This window comes from Xenopus laevis, chromosome 1S, assembly GCF_017654675.1.
Source record: "Xenopus laevis strain J_2021 chromosome 1S, Xenopus_laevis_v10.1, whole genome shotgun sequence".
Taxonomy (NCBI): Eukaryota; Metazoa; Chordata; class Amphibia; order Anura; family Pipidae; genus Xenopus; species Xenopus laevis.
This window is the reverse complement of record NC_054372.1, coordinates 18,665,795-18,680,685: the sequence shown is the minus strand read 5'-3', so window position 1 is coordinate 18,680,685 and position 14,891 is coordinate 18,665,795. Positions and strand designations below refer to the sequence as shown.

The 14,891-nt window shown below is 39.2% G+C and overlaps 1 protein-coding gene and 1 pseudogene across 1 annotated transcript in view; both read right to left on the bottom strand.

Annotated features, from left to right (window-relative positions):
• Window positions 1-2,248, bottom strand: part of LOC108704177 — a 43,935-nt pseudogene extending 41,687 nt beyond the window's left edge.
• A 5,313-nt stretch (window positions 2,249-7,561) lies between these two features.
• LOC108706546 (complement C1q tumor necrosis factor-related protein 7) overlaps window positions 7,562-14,891 on the bottom strand; it is a 38,027-nt gene continuing 30,697 nt past the window's right edge. Inside the window, exons 2-3 of the mRNA XM_041579407.1 lie at window positions 9,827-10,072; window positions 7,562-8,662 (exon numbers count right to left, since the gene is read on the bottom strand). Of these exons, the coding sequence (XP_041435341.1) occupies window positions 8,034-8,662; window positions 9,827-10,064 (867 nt within the window). The 5' untranslated portion in view covers window positions 10,065-10,072 and the 3' untranslated portion in view covers window positions 7,562-8,033. The remainder of the gene's footprint in view (window positions 8,663-9,826; window positions 10,073-14,891) is intronic.

The window sequence follows — 14,891 nt, the reverse complement described above, 5'->3', positions numbered from 1 at the left end:
AAAAACATACAAAAACCCTGGTATTTGTACTTGAATAGAGAACTGGCTGAAGGATAGATTACAAAGAGTTACGGTAATTAATGGAACATTTTCAAATTGGACCAGTGTTATTAGTGGAGTACCACAGGGCTCTGTACTTGGTCCTTTGCTTTTTAACTTGTTTATTAATAACCTGGAGGTGGCCATTGAAAGTACTGTTTCTATTTTTGCTGATGATTCTTACAAGGCCGGAACTAAGGGTAGTCAGAAGAGGCACATGCCTAGGGCTCAAATTGTTTTTAATTTGATTAAGCAAATTATTTTACTATATTCAATGGTATACCTCATTAAAATATGAATGTGTATATGTATGTACAATGTAGGACACCCAACACCCAAGGTGATAGGATATGTTGAATTAACGAGTCGTGTATATCGAGTCTATTAATAAAGAGTGTACCAAAGAAGTTCCAATCTTTTATGCAAGTCAGAATATACTGGCACTGAAAGACGTAAGTGTCACAGGCTAGGAGCTTTGTCTTTATTGACTGTAGCCAATCAGATCACAGGTTTATCTTCCTGGAAAACCAATATTCAGCAATACACCATGTATTAGACATTATCTCATACTGGAGACAAATAAAAACATTGGCAGTCTCTAAGTGAAGTCCTAAGAGGTTAAAAAAGCATATCTTCCTAGGATTTGGCTGAAACCAATGAAATCTCTTTATCTGTTACATTTTGTAGGGAACTATTATAATCTATTTCAAATAATTACTATGCTTACCTTTACTTTACCTATGATTTAGTATAATGTAAAAATTAAGAGGATGATCTAGATACTATCCAGAAAACGTATCTAGATGAGAATGTCATTTTCCATACAGTTTCAAGTACCGGTAAGTAAACTATTATTTTTTAATGGCTTGCCTTTTTCTCCTCGATAAAAAAATAAAACAGTACCTATATTTGATTGCAACTTAACAGAGCTGGGCTTAAATATACTAGGGCCCAAGGCACTTCTCCACCGTCAACGCCCTCCCCACTGACCCCCTGTTTGACAAGTAGATTGCTCAGCTTCACTACTTACCCCTTCACCCCACAAATCTAAATTATGTAAAGACCCCTTTGCTGGAAGATCTTGGGTCTGAGGCATTTAAGATAATAGACCCTCTATCTATATATTTATTTTCTCTTTGCTTTATTTCTCCCAGTATCTATAATGATATCAGTGTCTCAGCTTGTAGTTAGGGCTGCCTAAACAGCCAAATGGATAGTTGACCACAGGCCAACCTTTCATGTCTCATGGGTTTACACAGTAGTGAGAAGTGTGGCACTGCATTCCAGATGTGTCATGCTGAACAGTAGTTAAAGTCTGATGGATGTCTATATGTATATCTACCATGTTTGTATAATCATTTATTTATAAGGTGTTCAGTATTTTTTGCTCTTGAGCAACACTTTATCAGGCTCCAGTGGCGTAACTACCGGGGGAGCAGGGGGTGCGATTGGGCCAGGGCCTGCACCCCCTCAGGACCCCCCCCGGCAGCTCACGCGCCACGATTCCGGGTGTACGGCCGGCGGTTCCGGGTGTATGGAGGGGGGTGGGGGGCCTGGCAGCGCGTCCCGCGCCAGGGCCCGCCCCCCTCTAGTTACGTCACTGTCAGGCTCTGTTGGGTTTTAAACATGGGACTTCTTGGTTATTGGCTGCCCGTTCTAACCACGAGGCCAGGAGAACAGCCAAAGTTCTGATTTGATCTTCTGCTGGGTCTCCTGTTTAGCAATTTCACCCCAGCATCCTTACTGGTGGGTTGGGGTCAGCCAATTGGGACTGACGCTGCCCTACATAAGGCCAACACTCCTGAGCATCGGCCTATTTTGAGCACTGAGGTACTGTTTCTAGCTCTTGTTTGCCTGCTCTGACCTTGTCTTGTCCTTTCTTGCCTTGTCTAGTTCATGTCCTGTTCCCTGCTATTGGTTATAGCCTTTTCTGTACTGCTCCAGTCTTCATGCGTTGATTCTGCTCTTTCCTTGTTTTTGCCTTGTTGTTGTTCAGCTCCTTTCTGCTTTTGTCAAGTCCTGTTCCATTTTTTTCATGTTTTCATGTCATGTTTTTTGCCCACTCTGGCCTGTCCTGCTCTGCCTAGTCCTGGACTTCGCCTGCTCTGTCCTGAACAGCCCAGTCATGTTTCTACACCCGCACCATCCCACTCCAGTCCTCCATCTGCTCTGTTCTGTCTAGTTCATCGTCCACTCCATCCTTATTCATCTTGACCCTTATTCTATGCCCTTGTTACCCTGTTCCTGCCAGCACTGTATTAGCTCTTGTGTGAAGGACTCACTTTCTTACCTCTGCCTCCTCAGCTCCCCTATCTATTCTTGACACACTTTTGGAGAGAGCTCATAAAGTGTAACCACACATACCTTTCTAAGTCACCAGTTATACTGGTTGCCATCATATTTGTTGATGCTGAATCACTCAGCATTCCAGTATTGGGCAGTTATTGCTGTAAGTAAGACCACTTGAGTATAGAAAAAAAAAGAAGATCCATAGAGGAGTGTGGAATGCACCTGAATCTGAAGATTGGCCTAGGTGCTTTGAGGGAGAAAGAGTATAGAGGATCCCTCAGTTGGCATACCCATGGAAAATTAGTGAAGAACTTGCATTATATTATGCCTTTTTCACCCAATTTATGCTTCTGGAAAGTCAAAGCTATGTCCTTTATCTCTGATGAGTACTAACTAGGCCTATTTGCGTAGCAACTGGGTGCTATAAAGCATAGATAGGAGAATAGAACAGGCTTCCAGACATGGGATTATGCAACCACTAAGCAGACTATGGGGATGTCTGGAGAAGAAACAGTGGGGTATATCAAAAAGTTAGAGATCGCCACAGTCCGCTAGAGTGAAATTCCGCCATTCTCCATTCATTTCTGTGGGATTTTAAAAGGTGTATTTATCAAAGGATAAACTTTCACCCAATGATAAATACTCTTGTAAAAATTCAATAGAAATGAATGGAGAGTGGCCGAACCGACGATAGCGATTTCTCACTTCAATCTTTATAAATATATTGCGAGTCTGTTTGCGAAGAGCTGATTCAATGCAGAAAAGAGAGAATTAAAAAGTCAACAAGAATTAAGGTGGAAAAAAAGAATATTGGCCGCTCAAGACTCACCCCCTGCATGATCAGTTCAGTGCAGCTCCATTATAATACACCGGGTGCTCAGCCATCAGCGTTCCCACTGTATTCAACTGTGCAAAAGGATGGAAAGGCGGCACTCCGGTAAAAGGAAAAAGGTCACAAACCAACATCACCTGACGCGTTTCGGGAGCAACTCCCTTAATCATGGGGTTGCTTCCGAAACGCGTCAGTTTTCTATAAACCACCCTTTATCCTTTCCATCCTTTTCCAACAAGAATAAAAAGTCAACATCTAAAAGTTTGCGAGGTCATGTAGAAGTCAATGGGAGGTGGCCTAGGCAAAATGAAAACTATCTATTGGAATATATATCCCCTTTAAAATAATATATTTTTTTGTTTTCTGTAACACTAAAACAGTACCTTGTACTTAAAGTTAATTATGCTAGAATGAATCCAGAACAAAACAATTCTACTGGATTTCAATGTGTTATTGTAACCTATATGCACGGTGCAGGTCAGCCTTTTATGTTTAGTGGACTGATTATTTCTCACACAAGTTCAAGGACCAGATTATAGTAAAATGATATATATATAAAATGGTATATATGGTATATTCTCTTTATTGCACATGAACATATTACATTTCATTCCATCTGTTGAACATGCAAATATTACATCAGACTGCAATTACAATACAAAATTAAAACAAAATAAATGCCTTTGTACATACAACCTATTCTATATACAAATGCCTTCCCTGTCTATGGAGAAATATAGAAATTGGCACATCCTACTCCAAAAACTTATATAAAAAAAATAAATAAATATTGTGGATAATTTTTCACAATAAACCTTGTGTAAGTTATAAGTAATGTAGCAATTAACCATAAAACAACAAAAAAAAAAGTTGAAAGATGTTTTTCACATGGGAAAATGAATTTCCTGCCAATAATTTATTTACTTATTTGCTATTAAAATAAACATCTCCTCACATATTAGAGCAGAATGGTTGAGAATGACTCTTACAGTCAGGGTGAATTATTTTCTGCATTTCTTTTAACAGCTCGTCAAACAGATAAATTAATGGAGAAATGTAATTTTGTAGGAGAAATATTACATGGGGCTATCTACTTCAGCTTACAAAAGTTTAAATGGCCGGGTGTCTGTGTGCGACCCTCACCCCAAACTGTAGACTCAAATTTGCCTCTCTGTACCCTAAGAGGTCTATTGATCAATACTCAAAATCATGTTTTTTCTGCAATTCAAGGAAATTATAGCCAACAAAAAGTGATCTTGAAGTTTGAACTTGCCAGCTAATACTTGACCATCTTTGTTTGATAGCTGAATTTGTAAACTTGAATGGCACAATGCAGTTTTAATTGCAGTCATGTTTGTTTCTATGAATTACTGCACTTGGGTAACACAACTGCCACCCCAGAAGCCTGCAGGGCACTACCACTTGGACTAGTCTATGAAGCATGTGGCTGTCAAGGTGCCACAGGCAATGTCCATGGGTTCATGAAAATGTACTGCACCAGTGTTTGTATGGTTAAATATTTGTTTGACTGAAGTGAGATTGCTCTAAGGCAGGGTTCCCCAACTTTTTTTTTACCTGTGAGCCACATTCAATTGTAAAAAGAGTTGGGGAGCAACACAAACACAACAGATGTTCCTAGGATGCCAAATAAGGGTTGTGATTGGCTATTTGGTAGCCCCTATGTATGTAGACTGGCAGCCTAAGGAGGCTCTGTTTGGCAGTACATCTGTTTATATGGAACTTAAGCCGTGAAAAAGTTCAATAGAGAAATTGGTCATAGTTAAATAGGAATAAGAATTTATCCATCATGATGGCCTGTTTTAATGCATTCTTCATGATCATAATGCATATTGTGATACTGCTGCAAAACCAATAGGAACCTTTTACCACTTTTTTTAAAGGGCACGTAAAGGCAAAAAAATAAAATCCCATTTTTACTTTCTTTAATGAAAAAGAAACCTATCTCCAATATACTGTAATTAAAAAATGTGTACCGTTTTTATAAGAAACCTGACTGTATGCAGTGAAATTCTCCCTTCATTTACTGCTGTGGATAGGAATTGTCAGACGGTCCCTAACTGCTCTGCAGGGAAACAATCATACTTATGAACAGCAGGGGGAGCCCTCGCCTTACTTCCCAGCCATGCAGAACTCAAGCAGCTTTGTTTGTTTCTCTGTAGACGCAGTCAGCGACTGTGTAGAGATTTGTATTGGATTTTATTTTTGTCTTTACATCCCCTTTACTGTTTCCAACTCCAGCTGCAGGGACAAAGGTCATGGAGCCAGATTTAAACAGATAAACTGGGATTCTATTTGGAGGATTATTTTGCTGCAGCCACTGGTTCTGCAGAGTTGGAGAAAGTTTGTATTAAACAATACAAAAACTATAAAATCCACATTAGATTACATGACAACACAGGACCCAGTGCAGTCTGTATATTCTGATGATTAATCCGTCTTGCTGTATCGGCTTCTAGCAGATATTATTTGACTTGACCTGTTTTGATAATTTATGACGATCCCTAAGCAGCCCAGACCACACTGAGCATGTGCACAGTCTTAGTCTTGCAAAGATGTATAACAAAGTTACAAGATGGTGACCCCCTTTGGACAACTTTGAAAGCATAAATCATTTGTTTGATTAGGCTTGTGGTGCAGTAAATTCATGTTTATATTTAGTATACAAAATACAGCATTTCTAGCCTTATTCTATTTTAGACTTTACTTGCCCTTTACTTGCCCTTGAAGAACTGAACCTTGTATACACCCATGTAGGCTATACCTGTGTCTTTAATGAAGCACAGATTTCTAGCTGCCATTCATTCGAGAGTGATTTCTCATCCTAGACCCATAGGGGTAAATTTAAGTGGAGAAAATTCGCCAGCCATCACAACACTTCGCCAGGTAAAAATTCGCTCAGACAATGCAAATTTACTGAGATGCGAAGTTTCGTCCAGGCTGACAAACGATGGAGAATTTTCTAAGACTTTTGCAGCCTATCACCCTGAAAAGAGAAAAAGACACCCGCGTTTTTGCTCTCAAAAAATATGATGTAACTAACTGAAGATTAAGGAAGATCTATGCACTCCATTGAACTTCACCTGGTCTTAGCTGGCGAAGGCAAGTCTGGTGAAAGAGGTAACGTTCATAAAAATTTGCGGAGTAACGTCCATTCACCAGAGCCTGATGATAGAGTGCAGATCAACGCTAGCGTCTACATCCTTCGCTAGTGAAGTGACGCCTGCGCCCGTTAGTAAATCGGTAAAGTCCCTGAAAACTGTAACGCTGGTGAATCTTCGCCAGCGTTAGTCACTTCGTCCTTTAGTAATTCTGCCCAATAGCTGGTGGGAACTTGGTTGCCTGGTTAGCAGTCATTTGTATGATCTTTCTACCCATTTGGGCAGTGATCCCCAACCAGCAGCTCGCGAGCAACATGTTGCTCTCCAACCCCTTGTTTGTTGCTCTCAGTGGCCTCAAAGTAGGGGCTTATATTTGAATTCCAAGCTCCAAGCAAGTTTTGGTTGCATAAAAACCAGGTGTATTGTCAAATTGTCTCCTGTAAGCTGCCAGTCCACATAGGGGCTACCAAATGGCCAATAACAGTCAGTATTTGGCACCCAAGGAACTTTTTGCATGTTTGTGTTGCTCCTCAACTCTTTATTTTTGAATGTGGCTCACTGGTAAAAAAAGGTTGGGGACCCCTGCATTAGGGAGACCAAAGGAATCATTTTTGTAAGTTACAGATATAAAAAAATAGCATTATAAAACAATATACAATAAACAAAATAATGACTTACTTACTGCTGTAGCAACAGCCTTCATCACTTTAAGCCATACCTTTGTAATACCGACTTATTTAATATAGAGACACATTCAAATTACTATTTAAATACCACTCTAATGTGACCCAACTTATATGGTTCTAATATTGACATTGTGTCCTGTGAATTTGCAGGGAAATGTAAAAGTCTACTGGCCTTGATTTGTGTTACCAGACCTCTTGCAATGTTGGGATTTTAAGTTTGTTTGCTTCTCTGTTCGGTGGTTACCTACAGTATATTAACACGTTGCACATAAAGGTCTCTGATTCAAATATACTTTTAGGGGCTTATTTATTATAATCCAAATGCAAAAAACTCAAAAAATTTGAATCCGAATTTTTAGTGCAAAAAAACCGTAATATTTTGTAAGATTTATTATACCCCGAGGAAAAAAGCCAACAATTTCAGGCAATTCGGGCAAAAATCTGAAAAATTCTGACTTTTTGGGAAAAAGACCAAATAATTGAGCGATTTGGGAAAAAGAATCCAAAAAAATCATGCGATTCCGGTTTTCACTCGATTTTATCAAGTTTGTCCCAGATCTGATTAAATTGTACTTTTAAAATAATAAATAAGGTCCAATCGTGGATTCCAGTTTGGTCAGAAGTTTTTATTTAAATACTCATAAAAATTCGGATTTTGATATAGAAACCCACTCGTAACTTTTGTTCAAATAAATTAAACCTGGCACAAAAAAAACTATAGATACAGTATGTATTTTAATTCCTGTAGCATTCTTTGATAGTTTTGTAAAAATCTATATGTTTATGAGGAATTCTTTGGGACACAGCAGAAAGCTACTGATTGCTACTTTAAAACAGCACTCATAAAGAAAGTTTCTAACCCATATTTTCCAGTAAGGGCTTCTGGTCATTGCGATTTTTTTTTTTTTGCAAAACATAATTATATAGAAACATTTTTTTAATTCAAATGTTGAACTGTGCACATCATGACATTCCTGAGAAAATGTAAAATGATATGTAACATGGTCCTCCTGGAGCTTCTGCAGGTTCTATAGAAAAGATCAGCATCTGTACAGTAAGACGACATCATCAAAAATAATCTTCAGATAATGCATTCATATAATCTGTATCGGGATATAAAAGAAACCCAGAAAACAAGCTATCCGCCCAGCTGGGATCTGAAAAAAGTCCATTCTGATCCGTGTAGAAAATTTCAAGCCACACTTCATCCTCTGGCTTCAAGTAAACAAGTGTTGATCCTGAAGCGACATCATGGTTTCCCGTGTTGGCATCAAAAGTCTTGATTTTGTATTGTCCGTTATGCACTAGGCTGATGGCCAGATGCTTGTTAGCAAGAGTGATATCATAGGAGAAAAAGTAAATGCCGGGAATAGCGCAAATAAACTTTCCTACGGCAGGGTTGTAATGCTCTCCCTCGTTATGGAGGATCTTGTTGAACAGAATGGGCAGCCTTTCTTGTGGATAGCTGGTGGTAATTCCAACTGAGAAAGCTGATTTTAGGACAATGTTGCCACACTTACATTCACCAGGTTCCCCTCTTTCTCCTCTTTCACCTTTAGGACCTCTTGGACCATATGGCCCTTTAGGGCCAACTTCTCCTTTGTCCCCTGGTCCTCCTAATGGTCCCTTTTTACCTGTCTCTCCTAGGTCTCCTCTTTCTCCAGTGGGCCCGAGAGGTCCTGTTTTTCCTCGAAAGCCTTAAATGACATTTAACAAACTGTTAAGGAAATACTCTGTATACAACTAAATGTGCTATTATGATTGCACATATACAAATGGCTTATAAACCATTTAAAATAACTAAAAAAAGGAACACTTACAACTCATCATCCAAACCGCCTTCCTGCAAACACAGTCAGCTGGTGAGTACAAATAAGCTCATGTAGGATTTTCTTTCATGTTAATAGCTTGCTCAGCCATTCTCCCCACCCACACAAATTGGTGTCCATTGCCAAAGACTTAACATTCAACAGAGCATAACAAAATTGTGCTGAAAATATAAAGGAGTTAAAAACTGATCTTGTGAATGGTCAGATGAGCAATGTCTTTAATACAGTTGACCAGCTCAAATAAGACTACTACTACTACTACTACTACTACTACTACTACTACTACTCTGCTCTAACATGGGGAATTTTGGTAGGTTACATTAAAAAGGACAAGCAAGACAAAGCCTCAGTTTCAACATGGAATCATACATTTTAAAGGAGGTAAACCTCCGTACCAAAAATGCCCCCCCTTAACTACCTGCCATCCCCCCTCCCTCCCCGCACTGTGCATTAGTCAAAAATCTGAAAATCTGAACCTAAAAGGCAGAGCAGCACAACGGATCTCCCGGGCATGATCTTCCGCCGCTTCGTATCCTCCTCTAGGCTCATTGCCGATTTGAGCATGCGCAGTTGAAGCCGATTCCCGACTGTGCATGCTCCCGCAGGCTTCGTGTCAGTGTTGAGCAACAAATGAATACAAATCGGAAGAAGATGGTTCCTGGGAGCTCTGCTGCACTGCTCTGCATTTTAGGGGCAGATTTTTTTTTACTAATGCACAGTGCAGGGATGGAGAGGAAAGGGGGGATGATGCCAGGCAGTTAAGGGGGCTTTTGGTACAGGGGGTTTAGTTATCTTTTAACCTAGTGCCTGAGCAATAGGTAAGAGTGTCCAAGGCAAGCCCCCGCTGTCATCCACCCCTCTTCGACTTTCACCATCATGGCATTACCCTGCCCTGGTCAGCAACTCAATATCTCTTTTAGCTGATACTATATCAAAGGCTTAGGCCTACAAGAAGATGATCACATTTCTGTTTCTATTAATAAAGTCATCTTAGAAGGCAACATGCTTTCAATTAACATTTGCATGCAGTACCTGCAGTTCCCTTCTCCCCTTTTTCTCCTTTCCTGCCATCTCTCCCATCTCTTCCTGGAAGACCAATTCGTCCATGAGGCCCTGTTTGTCCATTACGCCCAGGAGAACCTGAAGGGCCAGGCAATCCTGGTATGCTGCAGACATACCTTGTGTATTGATGGTCTCCTTTAAGGTTACTGTTGAATGGCTGTCCATTTGTGCAAAGAACAATGCTTATGATGTAAAGCAGAATAAGCATCGTCGACCCTTTAAAAAGAAGACTTTTTTTAATTATCAATTATAATAATTATTGCTGTCTAATTTCTTCATTATCAGTCCAATGATTCTCTACCTCCAAGGTAAATCAAGTACTTTGTTACAATGTTTTATTATGGAAAACCTAGCCAATTAAAATTCCTTTCACTGGTGGCAAATACCTTGTTTTAGACTGAGGTTCTGGCCTACAATTTTGCATATGTTGGCAGGCAAGCGGACAGAGCTGTACCAAGCAGTATTGGTGCCCAAGGCAATAATATTTGGCCTAGTGCAGGGGTCCCCAACCTTTTTTACCCATGAAAAAAAAGTTCCTGGATGGTGCAAAGTATGTTGACTGGCCATCTACTGGAGTTTCTGTTTGTCAGTAAACTTCTTTTTGCAACCAAAAATTGCCTTCAAGCCAAGAATTCAAAAATAACCACCTGCTTTGAAGCCACTGGGATCCACAGCCAATGGATTGGTGAGCAACATGTTACTCTCAAACCACTGGTTGGGAATCATTGGTCTAGTGCAACATCTGGTCGCACCCCGGTCTTGCAAAGGTGTACTCCCCTTACTAGTGTCTTAATCCTCTGTTTGCTGCAATGCTAATAAGTTCTTTAGAATTGAGTGCACATAGAGTGCTTATCCTGTAGTTCTCTAAAGCCATACATACCAAGGGTAGCAGTCATGTCCAATAACCATCAACCATTAAAGCACCTTATCATGAAGGCCCAGGGTGACCAGACTTTGTAAATGTTCATTTTTAAGAATCAGCCAACGCACACACCAAAGACAAAAACAGTTTTCTCACCTTGCAAGGGTGCAAGCACCATAGGAAGAAGAAGTCCTTAAATTGACTATATACAGCAAAAATATCTATACCCAGTTATTGTCAGTTCTGAATAACTAGTATTAGTAATCATTATCATTTGTTTGTAGCCCCTTTAGGGATTTAAGAAGTGGGCTGAAGTAGAATACTATAACAGTTTTTCCCATTGCACAAGTCGGCAGTTTTGTCAGGTAATAGTGCTGTAAAAATAGGTCATTTCAACATTATAAATAATATGTTAGGTGCAGCAGTTGTTTTTGTATTTATGTTTGCAGCTGCCTTTAGCTCCGGATATCATTTTGACAGACTTATTAGAATGCTGCTTCCGAATCCAGTTCTTGGCTAAATTGCTAGTTAGCAGAACCTACCGCGTTGCTGCGCGCTATGATTCAGAAAGTGAGTATTAAATTGAGACATCGACTGGCAGTCTTCCAGTTCAAAGACAATGTAATAGTTTATCAAACTGCAGCATTGATGCTCTATGGATGATTTTTAGTTTCAAAAGTCTTTCCACTGAGACAGTGAAATGGTCCTACTTCCTGGGAGTATCCGTTACCAAAAGCAAGTAATCTTATATCTCAGTTTAGCTTAATGTGCACTTGGATGTCACTTTTGTGGCCCACCTGCTTAAAAATAAGGGAAAAAATAACAATAGTCGAGTTCAAAAATGTAATGAGCCTTGAACAAGCATTTTCCACATGCCAAGTCCATGTTCCATCTCTGTAGGATAACTGGGCTTTATACAGAAATCTAACTCACCATCTGTGATGAACAAAAGAAATACTCAAGAGAGAACATTTATCTAATGTTCTTTGAAGCAAGTTCAAAAAATCACTGAATGAAACATAGAAGAAAATACAAATCGTACACAAATATAGCAAAATCTGGGCTCCAAATGGGGAGCATTTTAAGCTGATAGTTTCCATATTTTATCTGAAATAAATATACTTGTCTGTGTCCAAGAAGCTGTACGTAACAACCATCTGCGCTTGAGAAAAGAGAGCAACCGCAAAAACAAAGAGAAAGGATAACATCATAACACATTCCTATTTACAGAGCCAAAAATGGTCCAGTAAAACAGTTTAAAGGCGATTTTGATTGTGGTTGGGATGCATCTCCATTTCTTGGTCCCAGACTCATTTTGATGAGACATGTTTATTGGCACTTAAGATAAAAGTAAATAGATTTGATGAAAACAACTTAAGGTGCCCATATGGGAACAAAATGAAAGCCTGTCTAATATATTGGCAGGTTTGAAAATTATTTGGATGAGGCCTACATGATATAATTGATGCAGTCTTCTCCAGAGGCTTCTGGTATGATATGAACAAATCTTTACATGTATATGATGTGGTAACAATATTCAAGGGCCAAAAGACATGCCCAGGAATCATCTAGAATTCTATTGGGCAGATTTGAAAATTTTGTCGGATGAGGAGCACATCTTGCCGTTAATGTGGCCATCTCCAGATGGGTTAGTGCAGCCTCTCGTATCATCCAAATTATTTTGGATGAGGGCTACATCATTTAATTGATGCAGTCTTCTCCAGATGGGTCTGCATAGGTTCCTGGTATGATCTGATCAGATCACCCTATGTTGCCAAGTAAGCAAATCTTTTCATGTACAGGTATAGGATCCCTTATCCGGAAACTCGATATCCAGAAAGCTCCAAATTACGGAATGGCTGTCTCCCATAGACTCCATTTTATCCACATTTTTAAAAATGATTTCCTTTTTCTCTGTAATAATAAAACAGTAGCTTGTACTTGATCCCAACTAAGATATAATTAATCCATATTGGAAGCAAAACCAGCCTATTGGGTTTAATTAATGTTTAAATGCATTTCTAGAAGACTTAAGGCATGAAGACCCAAATTACAGAAAGATCCGTTATCCGGAAAACCCCAGGTCCCGAGCATTCTGGATAACAGGTCCCATACCTGTATTTTAGATGGTAATAAGATTCAATGTGCCAAAAGACAGTCTTTTTGACTTATACATGACCGGAAATCATCCAGATTTCTACTGGGCAGGTTTAATAATCTTAATGGATGAGGACCACATCTTGCCATTGATATGGCAATCTCCTGATGGGTTAGTGTAGGCCTCTGTTATGGTCCAATCAGATCAGAAAATCCGAATATTGTTTTGGATGAGGGCTTCATCATATATATGGGTCCCCATTTTGCTAAGTGAGGAAATCTTTTCATGTCTATTATGTAACAAGATTCACGGTTGCAAAAGACAACCTTTCTGACTGATACATGGCCAGGATTGTCCAGATTTCTACTGGGCAGGTTTGAAAAATGTTGGATGAGGACCACATTGAAGTGGCAATCTCCTGATGGATTAGCATAAACCTCTGGTATGATCCATTCAGATTAGCTCAAGGTAATAACACTTACTGGAGAGCATGGCTAAATTTTTAGACAGTTTACCATTTAGACAAATATTCTTAGTAGTGTGAAAGCTTTGAAGGCTTAAGGTGGACCTGTCACCCAGACATAAAAAGCTGTACAATAAAAGTTATTTTCAAATTAAACATGAAACCCAAATTATTATTTTTTTATCAAAGCGTTCATAGCTGTTGTAAACTCATTTAAAAATCTCAGCTGTCAATCAAATATTGTCTGCCCCTCCTCTATGCCTTAGGCATAGAGACGTGGCAAGCAATTACTTTCACTTTTTATTCAGCACTTCCTACATGTCACTGCTCTCCCCATATTCCCCCAGTTCTCTTATTCGTGTAGCCAGTGCATGGGGATGGACATCAGGACCCCCATTCTGGTGCACAAACAAGATTCTGAGATGATGCAAGGCTTGTCTTAATAACAGTGTCCACAAAATGGCTCCTGCCTGCCTGTTATAATTATGAATTCCCAGACTGATGGAAACAAGATTCAAATAATGTATACAGTGTAATTAAAGTTAATTTTGCTTGACTAACATGATAACAAAATAGGATTTGGAATAATTTTTTGGGTGATGGGTGCCCTTTAAAGGAAAACTATACCCCCAAAATGAATACTTAAGCAACAGATAGTTTATATCAAATTGAATGACATATTAAAGAATCTTACCAAACTTGAATATATATTTACATAAATATTGCCCTTTTATATCTCTTGCCTTGAACCACCATTTCGTGACTCTATCTGTGCTGCCTCAGAGATCACCTGACCAGAAATACCTCAACTCTAACTGTAACAGGAAGAAGTGAGGAAGCAAAAGGCAGAACTCTGTCTGTTAATTGGCTCATGTGACCTTACATGTGGTTTGTATGTCTGCACAGTGAATCTTACGATCTCAGGGGGCGGCCCTTATTTTTTAAAATGGCAATTTTCTATTTATGATTACCCAATGGCACATACTACTAAAAAAGTATATTATTATGATAATGGTTCATTCACATGAAGCAGGGTTTTATATATGGAGACCTACATTGTTTGGGGGGTATAGTTTTCCTTTAACTAGCAGTGACTATAACCAACGGATGGATTGAAGAATAGGCACAGTTATGTAAAAAAAAGCATCTTCATGGCAATTTGTACTAATTATATAATTACCAGGCAGGTTAAACATAACTAGTTAATAATACATAATAACACACAGCAATTCTAATTCAACAGCATTAGCAGCAGTTACAGGGGCTCCTAGCTTGCTACTGGCAGGTGGCAACAACAGTCTAAACACCGTCCGGACCATTGACCTGTTGCACCCAGGCAATTTGACCACCAGAATACTATGGCAAATGCCCTCACCCACCTGCAATTACATCACATTTTAATAAGTTGGAAACAAGTGCCCAGTAACAAGTTCATAAAGCCTGATGTTGTATAGTCTAATGTTCTGCCATGACAAAAGTGCATGTGTTTCTGATGTTCATAATACAGCTGTATAATATAAACAATGAACTAAGGCCATGTGTTATTTGACCTTTCTCAAAATAAATACTATTTTCTTAATTGAGAAGAGATCACTGTAAAGACTAAAAGCTT